Here is an 11,792-nt window from a genome sequence, read left to right on the forward strand (position 1 = left end):
CTTGAAGTGTAGTCAAATAGATATAGATATAATAGATGTTGTCCACGGGACGACAACAGTTTTTATACTTTTACTTAAATAAAATATCTGAATACTTCTTCCAACGCTTGGCAAAAAAATGAGGAAGAACTTTACACATTAACTTTGAGGGAGGGGGGGTAGGGAAATGTTTATTGGGGGAAAATAAATAATAAATGTATAACAGGACATGTGTTAAAAACATTTTTACTTTTATTTCTAATTTTCTTATTTCATTTGATCCTCATTTCTTTAATTATTTCATCAAAAGACAAGGAAAGGTAAAAAAAATCTTGATTTCTAGACGGATGAGATTTCTGAACGCACCAAAACCGGAAACTGGTCAAGATAGTAAACAATGCAGACCCGTATACGTCTCTAAATCAAATATGTCAACTGTGGTTACCGTTTGAATACAAAAAACATGGTTGAGTGTTTGAGGAAAATGTCTAAAGGAGAGATTCTGAGAGGATTTGTGACTGAGAGGCTCGCCGCGGCCACCCGGGAGATCATAGCGGTTGTTGACAGAATCGTAGCCGGCTACGAGGAGGAGGCTTCGGGTTACCGAGAGGAGATAGACCGGCAGAGGAGCCAGCTGGAGCTTCTGCAGGCTCAGGTCACACCCGACAAAACAGGTTAGTCATTCATGTGTTTTGGGCTTGAAAATGTAAATCCCAAACTCGTATGATGAGACAGGGACATGCCGAATTCCATTTAGATTTCCTGCAATTTAAAATTTACTTGGTTGTTAACAAATCTACATATGTAAAGGTACACAACTTAAGACATTTCTTTAATCAAAACGACGTATTCTTTAATTCGGCATGACTGTAACTTACCCACGAGCACCTAAATTAACTGTTGAAGTTAGATTGATCTTAATGTGCTTGCCGAAACTCGCATTGCAAATTGGGAACATTAACCCGAGTTACACCGCAGACGTATGGTTATTTCCTCTTAATGTTTGGCTTCTTTGTGTATGCCGAATTTACGGTTGGACACAAGTGCTGTTTGTAATGATATTGAATCATATGTTTCTCACATGTATATTTTAATTTTTGTTGAGAGAAGCTAGAATAGCAGATTTTGTAACGGGAGTTTGGCGTACGTGCTATCTGTTCAGGATCTAACAGCCTAATCGAGCTAAAGAAGAACATGCAGGACATAAAAAATAATAATGATATTAATGTGTCTGGTTCTAATTTTAATGAGAAGAAGTTAGTTTCAGTGAGCTAGCCTGACCAATATCACTTCTGGTTGTAATTCTTTAAAAATAAACCCCCCCCCCATACAAATCACACAATGTTTCCAGAAAAGTGAAATGGAAATGAGTTTCTGTCTTTTGTCCAGGTGTGAAGAGCAGCAGGAGTCTCGGCCCTGTTGAGGAAGAGGAGGAAGAGGAGGAGGAAGAAGAGGAGGAGGATGAGTCCCCTCAGCATCCAGGAAACCTGCAAGACTCAACTAGTCAAACTCCATCAAGGTTCCTCTATATAAACAACCACTGTCATTGAACATTGTTTATTCCCATGTATTTCTACAAAGAAAAATAGCGTTTGGTGTTTTCAGCCCCCAGCGTCGACTTCCAGGCAGCGCGGCAATGGTTATAGTTATGGTTAAAGGAACACGCCGACTTAATGGGACTTTATCTTGTACCACTTGTATCACCGTAACCCCCAGAGTAAGACGAGTCCATACATACCCTTCTCATCTCAGTGCGTGCTGTAAGGCGGTCTGACGGCTCCAGCGGCATCAGCCCAGCACAGATCCTGCAGGTGACTGGTTCCAACTAGCCTACTGCTCCGAATAAGTGACAAAATAACACCAACATGTTCCCATTTACATGTTGTGATTTGTAGAGTCAGAGCGTGTACAAAAAACAACGTAACATGAGACACAGCCGTCTTCTAACCGTAAACAAACCGGGAACTATATTCTCAGGCGGAAGAATACAGTACTTGGGCGGAATGATTTGCTTTGCAGCAAGCCTGTCTGAGAATATAGTTCCCGGTTTGTTTACTGGTTAGAAGACGTCTGTGTCTCCTGTTACGTTGTTTTTTGTACACGCTGTGACTCTACAAATCACAACATGTAAATAGGAACATGTTGGTGTTATTTTCTCACTTATTCGGAGCAGTAGGATTACTGGAACCAGTCACCTGCATGTTCTGTGCTGGCCTGATGCCGCTGGAGCCATCAGACAGCATTACAGCACGCACGGAGATGAGAAGGGTATGTATGGACTTGAGCTGGGCGATTTGTTTCCCTTTTTATAAAAAACTCGATTTATGATTCGATTCGATTTCCCCCCCGAACTGTAAATATATTTTAAAAATATATATTTATTGTATTTAATTAAAGTGCATCAACATAAACAAAATTGCACAGGCAAACCCTTTCTCTACGTGAAAAGTCACTGTGCAGTGTGCAACAAAGATTGTTAAACATCCAAATTATGAATGGACTGTATTTGGATTGAAAAAAAAATCAAAAAAAATCGATTTGACCTACCAACTCGATTTTTAAATCAAATCGATTTTCTTCCCAGTATGGACTTGTCTAACTCTGGGGGTTACGGTGAATAAGACAAAGTCCCAATAAGTGGACGTGTTCCTTTAAGGTGAGGGTTAGCTGCCTGTAAGGCGACGTAGCAGGGTTAAAGCACCATTGAGCAAGAAAAATAGAAAGAAGTGTGTTTGTATTTCTAACCTTTTGCAGCGTTCGACCACAATCAGGTTTTCTTTGTCCGGTCGGGCAAGTGAAAAAGAAAAATTCTACTCGCCCGAAAGTACGTTTTTACCCCTATACAAAGAGTTTTTGTCGGGAAAAAAGTGAATGTTGAAAGCGTCAAGAAGGGTTGAAAAGAAAACTAAAACACACACACACACACAGAGACACACACACGCATGCACGCACGCACGCACACACACACACACACACACACACACACACACACACAGTCAGACATACACACACACACAGTCAGACACACGTGTGCATACACACACACAATCACACACACGCATACACACACACACAATCACACACACACACAGTCTTACCTGCGCACGCACAAACACACACACAGTGTCTCACACACACACACACACACACACACACAGTGTGTAGTTTGTGTATAAGTGTGTATCTCTAGGTTTACTGTTGTTTTGTTGAAGAACTCAACGAAACAGATTAGCTGTGAGTGTGTGTGTGTGTGTGTGTGTGTGTGTGTGTATGCATGCGTGTGTGTGTGTGTGTGTGTGTGTGTGTGTGCATGTGTGTGTGTGTGTGTGTGTGTGTGTGTGTGTGTGTGTGTGTGTGTGTGTGTGGTCATCGGGAATTAAATATAACCCCTTATTGTTGAACCCTAACCCTTTCTGTATGTTTAACATCAGTAACACATGTTTGTTCTCATAGAGTAGGAATTCATTAATTAATAGATTAATTAATTAAGCTGCAGCCGATCTTCCTCTCGCAGCTCTTTCAGCCCTAGACATCGCTGTAAGAAGAGAAACCCTGACGGGGGTCAGACCAGCACCACGCAGACCAACGTGGATCAGACCAACGTGGGTCAGACCAGCACCACGCAGACCAACGTGGGTCAGACCAGCACCACTCAGACCAACGTGGGTCAGACCAACGTGGGTCAGACCAGCACCACTCAGACCAACGTGGGTCAGACCAACGTGGGTCAGACCAGCAACACGCGGACTAACGTGGTCCTCAGGGTCTGGATCCTGGAGGACTCTCGGACCGATGTGGTCTCAAACATCGGTAAGTGCTGACTGTAATTGGTGGTTCTGTGGAGGCTCCATGCAGAGCTTTCGGCGTAGCCTGCGTAAAGTGGCCTGGAGTTTGTGTGTGTGTGTGTGTGTGTGTGTGTGTGTGTGTGTGTGTGTGTGTGTGTGTGTGTGTGTGTGTGTGTGTGTGTCCCTGTGTGTGTGTTCTTGTTTAACTACGTTCATGGGGTCCAAAAAACTGGGTATCCAGTATACTTGTGGGGTCCGGACAGCTTTGTGGGGCCAAAATGCTGGTCCCCATGAGTTTAAAGGGCTGTTTGAGGGTTAAGACTTGGTTTTAGGATTAGGGATATAGTCAGGTTATGGTTAGGGTGAGGTTAAGGGTTAAGGTTAGCATTTAGTTGTGATGGTTAAGGTGAGGGTAAGGGTTAAGGTTAGCATTTAGTTGTGATGGTTAAGGTTAGGGTAAGGGTTAAGGTTAGGCATTTAGTTGTGGTGGTTAAGGTTAGGGTAAGGGTTAAGGTTAGGCATTTAGTTGTGATGGTTAAGGTTAGGGTAAGGGTTAAGGTTAGGCATTTAGTTGTGATGGTTAAGGTGAGGGTAAGGGTTAAGGTTAGGCATTTAGTTGTGATGGTTAAGGTCAGGGTAAGGGTTAAGGTTAGTCATTTAGTTGTGATGGTTAAGGTTAGGGTAAGGGGCTAGGGAATGCATTATGTCAATGACGGGTCCCCACAAAGATAGTGAGACTTACCCTTATTCAGACAGCTATATAGTCATGTTTGTGTGAGTTTCTGTATGAGTGTGTGTGTCTCTGTGTGTGTGTGTATTCAGACAGCTATATAGTCATATCCGTGTGTGTGTGTGTGTGTGTGTGTGTGTGTGTGTGTGTGTGTGTGTGTGTGTGTGTGTGTGTGTGTGTGTGTATTCAGACAGCTTTACAGTCATATCTGGCGTGTGCGTATATGCGGAGTGCGTGCATGTGAGTGCGTGCTTGCATGCATGCGTGTGCGTTAAATGTGGACATGTTGCCAAAATAGATAGGATGAAAGGCTTTGCCACAGAGATAGCTGTATTTGTAATTTGGTGTTAAGAGAGGTAACGGACTATTCAGCTGTCCGAAGAAACAAAAGACTCGCGGCACAGCAGCTCAGGTCTTTATATTCTTTCTACAGCTGAAAGTCACACTGTTCCAGTCCCTTTCACCAGGGGGTGCACAGCGCTGCGTCTTGGCCACTAGGGGGTGCTGCAGCACCAGCATGCACATTTTCAAGTCTTAAAAATAGCAACTGTCAGAGCAAGAGATGGGACGATTATCAGAGGAAATGGAGCTCAAAACACATGCTGATTAGCGTGGGCAATGTCACATGTGGCATGACATGTGAGAAAGGCTAATAACATTGTATGTGACCACACACACCCCCTGGCATCACATTTTAAACTACTGCCATCTATGCGTCGTTTCTGCTTACCCCTTCTGATCAAGAACAGATACTAATTTTCTTTCGTACCACGAGCCATAAAAACCTTAAATCAGTCAGAATAAGCTAGTCTTCCAGCTGGTCTGACCATACCCGAGGGTGTGTAGTGTATTGTAGTGTGTGATGTATATTCTTCATGTTTTGTTTGTCGGTGTCGGACATAATAATTGTTTGTTTGTATTATGTCTGATATCTTGTTATAAAGTGCCTTGCGATCGTGCCGCAAACCCAACTGCCCCAGGGGGACAATAAAGTTATCTACTACTACTACTATATGTTGGTATCACTCAGTATCAGTTAGGTTAGACGGGGTCAGTTCTGATAGCTTCTTCAATAAGAAGGCCATGTAACTTGACACAGTCTGACACACACACACACACACACACACAGTCACACACACACCGTGTAACTTGAAGCAACCGCTGATCTAAAGGCGTTTTTTCATTACATGGTACCTGCTCGACTCTACTCGGCTCGATTCGACTCGGTGCCTCAATTTTCCATTGCAGATTTTTAGTACCGCCTCATGCCAGAGGCGAGCGTGGCTGGTCGTCATAGAAGCTGAACGCGACACACACACACACACACACACACACACACACACACACACACACACACACACACACACACACACACACGTGGAACGTGTGTTGTTGTTGCCGCAGCCAGAAGACAAATCTTGTTTCAAAAGAAGCTGGAGGCAGTCTGTTGCTAGCATAGTGACGATTCTCTCCGACCAATCAGCAGTCTGCAGTAGGGCTGCTTGATTATGGGGAAAAAATATAATCACAATTATTTCGGTCAATATTGAAATCACGATAATTTAACACGATTACACGTTGACTTCTGGAAAGATGTTGCAATTATTGTACTTAAAAAACAGTGGAAAAAGTTAAATAAATCAACAGTAAAAAAAAAAAAAAAACACATACAACTGTGAAATTTGCCTTAAAAATACTTTTCCTATTTAAACTCAATTTTTTCATTCAGAACACAAAGAGAAAATAAGAGTTAACTTGCAAAACGTAATGAGCTAAATAATTGTTTGTCTCGATTATTCTGTTTTTGTGATCATCGGGAGCCGAAATCATAATCACGATTAAATTTCGATTAATTGCACAGCCCTAGTCTGCAGGTTTTCATGTCACCTTTTGGTATCGCCTTAGCTCGCTGGGGACCTCGACGGAGGTGATACTAAATAAAGTACCTATTGGCCAGTACCAGGGACCTTTTTATCCTAACTGAAAACCAAAAAAGGTGAGTAGAGTAGAGGCGAGTCGAGCAGGTACCGTGTCATGGAAAAACGCCATAAAGTAGGCTACTTCTGCAGGACTCCTATTTATCGTTCTTTCCTCCGTCAGTTCTGAAGAGGTGTCCCATGCGGAGGCTGATGTGTCCCCGAGGCCAGCAGGAGGCCGACTTTCTGGCCCTGCTGAGGTCCTCCTTCCCCCAGCTGTCCCGGGACGACCAGCCGCCGTTTGACCTCCTCAAATCCGACGAGAGACGGCGGTTAGTGCCGCTGGCGGCGCCGACGCTGACCGCCGAGGAGATCCAGCGAGACATCGGCCGCAAGCGATGCAAGTCAGCGCTCTACATCAGACTCAAGGTACGCTGTCACAAAATTAATCTGGTAGTTTTGGGCCTTTTTTACCTTTTTAATGCCGGGATCCGACTTTTCACACAGGCCGATCTCATGAAGTGGCGTTATGTGTGGCACGCCAATTCGTATGCCGTTATTGGCGTGTTATCAAGACGCGTACTCTGGACGAAGAAGACTTTACGACGATATTTAGTGTAAAATAAATTATTTTTTTAGTATTTGAAAAAAATTATATTAGGTTGAAAAAAGTTGACAAAAATGCTTATTTTTTTCAAATACTAAAAAAATAATTAATTTTACACTAAATATCGTCGTAAAGTATTCTTCGTCCAGAGTACGCGTCTTGATAACACGGTAATAACGGCATACGAATTGGCGTGCCACACATAACGCCACTTATTGAGATCAGTGTGTGTGAAAAGTCTGATCCCGGCATAAAAAGGCCCTTATTATAAAGGTATTAAAAAAATTCTAGAAGGTTGAAAAAAGTGACAAAAATGCTTCAAAAACGTGTGGAAAAAAAACACAGTCACACACACACACACACACCCACACCAACACACACCGACAGACACACACAAAGAGACCCGCGCGCACACACAGACACGCACAAACACACACACACACAGTCACATACACACACACACACACACACACACACACATAGTCACACAATCACTTCCAAATAAATCGACAGAGACATCAGGAAAAGTGACAAAAAACTTGGGAAAACAAGCTTCAAAACATCAAAATAGCCACAAAAGTGTAAATAAAACAAAGGGTTTTCATCTTGACCCAGAATTGAGAACGAGGTAGCATGCTAGCACTAGCATGCTAACGGTTACGGTTAGCCAGCTCGTTTCGGCTAGTGATGTAGAAAGCCGTGCAGATTTTGAACAGCTCACCAGGAAGCTGAAGGCAGGACACATTCAGAAACCGTATCTCACTCAGAACACCATGGACCGATTTTTTTCAAAGTTTGTATGCGTGTGGAAGCACCAGAGACACAAAATAACACCCCAAATCCCAGAAAAAAGTGATTTTATTCATAATATGGGCACTTTAAGAATATATGAAGGGTCACTCATGGGTACATGGCTTGAACAAACTTGAGAACCATTGGTTTAAACTAATCAATTATATTCAAATGCCATCCGACCTCTTAATCCTTTTCCAAATACAAAAGGGAGCTCGGGCCGGCGAGGAAGAGATTGGTCCTCCGCCAACGAAAGACTCTCCGTCCACCGCTGCCATGGTGACGTGTGATGACACCAGACTACAAACGAGGTAACTCAAATGAAATGTCAACGGTCGCGGTGAAGAGGGGAAACCTTCACTCGAGTGGCTGAAAGTACGTGGACACCCGAACATCACAGCTGAACATGTGACCCAAAACCGTGGGCATATCCACCGTTTTGGTTCGCCTGGTCTCCTGTGGAATAATGCTCGGTTTTCGGTTCTCTACGGTTTTTGTTATTTTTTAATCTTTAACACTCCAGAAATATACTTCAGCATATGATATATAGCTAAAATTAGCATATTGAATGCATGTTGCACAATGCATGCACACAGTAAAAACAAACAATGTAAAAAAACAATGCAACTGATCTCAGCTGGTATTCTGTCTGGAATGGAAATTTATAAGTGACCCCAAACGTTTGACCAGTAGTGTATGTAGGCTTGGTTTTAAGCACAACAAAAGAGACTAATGTAACCGCTAGAAAAGATGTTCACATACTTTTGGCTGTACAGTGTTGTATCACCTACCGCAACATAAATTTAAACAACTCACCCTTTTTTAATCCCCTTGATTTTTTGCTCTTGGTCCCCCCCTCCACCCCTCCAGCAGCCCTGTTCAGGAGGTCGAAGGCAGCGGAGTAGACGCCATGTCCGTCAGCTCAACATCGCAACAACAAGACATGGAAACAGAGGAAGCTGATCACGAGGAGCGTGGGATATCAGAGCCAGCTGAAAGTAAAGAGAACGACAGCGATGACGGTGAAAGAGAAGAAGCGAATGACAGGGACGACGATTGGAAACCAGACAAAAGCCACGTAAAGCTGAAAGAAAGTGACTCTAAACAGCGGCCGAAGATGACAAAGAAACAAAAGGCCAGACGTAAGTCAAAGACTGAGAACAGTGGTGATGTTTTCTACTGCAAAGTTTGCGGAGCTCAGCACAAATTAGAAGTCACATTCGTCAAACATGCCTGGACTCACGTCGACGATGCGCGAAGTGTCTGCGGAGTGTGCGGAGAGCTTTCGGAGTCCGCGGAGTCGTTGAAGGGTCATCTTCAAAGTTACCACAAAACCGACGACTGCGGAGAGTCTCTCCTCAGTGTCCTCGGCCTCGATGAGCACCTGGCTGCCCACTCGGGGGAGAGACCGTACGAATGCGATGTCTGCCATGACGTTTTCGCCTTGAGTTTGTCCCTGGAGAATCACCGCAAACTCCACGAGGCGGGCACGCCGCACAAATGTTACACTTGCCACAAAGTGTTCGCTAAGAAGGAACACTTAAAAGCTCACTCCGTGACTCACACCAACAAAAAGAAGCAGCTCTGCGGCGTGTGCGGCAAATCCCTCAGCGACTATAGGTCTCTATCCCGCCACAAGCTGACGCACTCTGGGGAGCGGCCTCACAGCTGTCGGGTTTGCGGGGATCGGTTCAAACTTCCCGGGACGCTGAGACAACACGAGAAGATTCACACGGACCGAGAGAGATCGTACCTCTGCGACGTTTGCTGCAAGATGTTCATGACGAGCAAGCAGCTGCAGATCCACATGAGAATGCACACCAACGAGAAGCCCTACCACTGCGGCGAATGCGGCAGGGGCTTCAGCACCAAGGGACCGTTGACGGTTCACATGCGGATCCACACCGGAGAGACACCGTACAGCTGCTCGGACTGTGGCTGGGCCTTCAAACGCAAGGTTAACCTGGATAACCATGTGACGGTGCACTCAGGCGTCAAACCGTTTGTTTGCGTGACTTGTGGGAAAGCGTGCGCTCGTAAAGCATATTTGAAAGTCCACATGAGAACCCACAACGGGGAGAGACCATACAAGTGTAAACTCTGCGACAAGGCTTTCACTCAGAGCCACTGTCTGAAAACACACATGAAGAGCCACCTGGTGGCCAACGCTGCACTGTGACACTGACAATAAGGGATGCCACGATACCAGAAAGTTTGTTGTCAACAACAATAACTGTGAAATTCCATGATTCTCAATACCCAATTCGTTACCACGGTAAAAACAAGGGCTGGTTATCGGTTGAGCCGTTAAGAGTGCATGGAGATGATGCACTATTAAAGGAGAACTATGCAGTTGTTTTAGCTTAATTTACCTTAACTGAACAGCTTTGGAGTCATTGGAATGGTTATATTACTTTTATTCGGGTTGAATTGGTTTCTCGCTTCTCTCCTAGCGCCTGTGAGCGGAAAAACCACCCTTGCAACTTACACATACCACATACCCGTCGCTACACGCCCCCATCCAGGAACCAGCTAGCTATAAAACCAAGGTAGCGATGCAAAAAAGAAGCCGAAAGCTAGGAAAGCATTGTCAGAGGAACAGAGAAAGAGGAAACAGCAGACTGACCGAGCGAGGAGTCAGACATGCAAACGTAAGTTGCTTCTGCTATGACAGTGCTCTAAGGCCATTGTAGGAAAAAAGGAGAATGTTACATGTTAATAATGTTAAACAAATGCACATAACCAAAGGGAGAAGATGGGAGAGTTGCTAACGAGTTTTTACGACAACGTTGCCAAATATCTATTCCAAAGCTGTAGGTGGAGCTCTATAGAGAAACCTGCGAACAAAAAGCGAGAAAACATTAAATAAATTGCCAAAACTGCATAGCTCCCCGGTTCTGCTGTGCTGTAGATGTTCTTCTTCTTCATGATTTAGCAGCAGACTAAAACACTTGTAGGTGTATAAGCTGCCCCCGTCAGGTCCAGAAGAATTGCATCTCCGGTACCTGCGTTACCTACAAAAACAAGTACCAGAAATTTCGCATCGACTGGTACAGCACCATCTTTTCTCCTGAATTATTGTTTTCTTCTATTAAATGTATGTATTCTTCAAGTTATGTAAAGAAAGGCTCCTGTACACTTTGCAAAGTTCATTGCATGTCACGCTGTGCGAGATGGCTCAAATTAAATCTTCAATCCGTACAATCTCAGTTTTGAGGCTGTCAGATGCTGAAATTAAAACCTGGTAAACTGTAGTGTTATGATGTACAGTATGTAAGTAGTAAATAATGAGACTGTGAGTCTACGGCCATACAAGCGGCACTGTGAGGCTGTGCTTAACCACAGCGGTGCTTTAGAGTCCGGAATGAGTCATGATGCCATTCTTAAGAACTTACTTGTTCAAGCTTGACAAAGGGGGGATTTATGCTTTATTGGCAGTGTTTTATACAATAATTTTGAGTTTATGAGAGAGAACATTTCAATAATGTGGATTACCTGGTTTATTAACCTCCCCTCCTGCAATAAAAATCAGTGCCCAGCACCTTCTCCAATCTTTGAGTAGTTTATGAACTTCATATGAACTCTGATGTCATTATCCATAGACACACATTTGCGTTAGGCACACAGAAAATCTGTTTATGTTCTAATTTGACTAAAGACAACATTACTTCTGTTTTGCATTTTTCTTTTCCACCCCTGGTCACAGACAGGAAACTGTGTCAGAAGATTTATGACTAACAAACTGGCTACTTTTTAACCATTGTTATGAGGAACATGTTTAAAATTCAAAATTGTATCAAGTATCAAACATTTACAATACATCAAATATATATATAAGCCTTTACATATTTGCCTATTACACAATTTTCTTTCCTCGTTGGATTTACTACAGTCACAGCAGTCATGGTCACACCACAATAACACTCTGCCGCTCTCTTTATAAACCTCTCTGAAGCATTTGATATCATTGTAGAATCCTACTA

At 43.6% G+C, this 11,792-nt stretch overlaps 1 protein-coding gene across 2 annotated transcripts; it reads left to right on the forward strand.

Moving 5' to 3' along the window:
* Positions 1-337: 337 nt before the first annotated feature.
* Positions 338-11,360, forward strand: LOC114545715 (zinc finger protein 37). Of its 2 annotated transcripts, none has more exons than XM_028564174.1 (6): positions 338-653; positions 1,369-1,498; positions 3,494-3,789; positions 6,595-6,839; positions 8,020-8,120; positions 8,680-11,360. In XM_028564174.1, exons 1-6 carry the CDS (start codon positions 443-445, stop codon positions 9,986-9,988), a joined length of 2,292 nt encoding a protein of 763 aa, XP_028419975.1. In that variant the 5' UTR covers positions 338-442; the 3' UTR covers positions 9,989-11,360. The 2 variants fall into 2 exon arrangements, with proteins under 2 accessions (XP_028419975.1, XP_028419976.1); XM_028564175.1 differs by having other exon boundaries at positions 8,683-11,360.
* Positions 11,361-11,792: the final 432 nt, after the last annotated feature.

This window comes from Perca flavescens, chromosome 19 (genome assembly GCF_004354835.1).
Source record: "Perca flavescens isolate YP-PL-M2 chromosome 19, PFLA_1.0, whole genome shotgun sequence".
Lineage (NCBI taxonomy): Eukaryota > Metazoa > Chordata > Actinopteri > Perciformes > Percidae > Perca > Perca flavescens.

Excerpts from the sequence above, each read along its gene's own strand:
- LOC114545715 (XM_028564174.1), top strand. The coding sequence starts at position 443 with ATGGTTGAGTGTTTGAGGAAAATGTCTAAAGGAGAGATTCTGAGAGGA. Across the intron at positions 6,840-8,019 it reads CGCTCTACATCAGACTCAAG|GGAGCTCGGGCCGGCGAGGA; the intron begins GTACGCTGTCAC and ends CAAATACAAAAG. Across the intron at positions 8,121-8,679 it reads GACACCAGACTACAAACGAG|CAGCCCTGTTCAGGAGGTCG; the intron begins GTAACTCAAATG and ends CCACCCCTCCAG.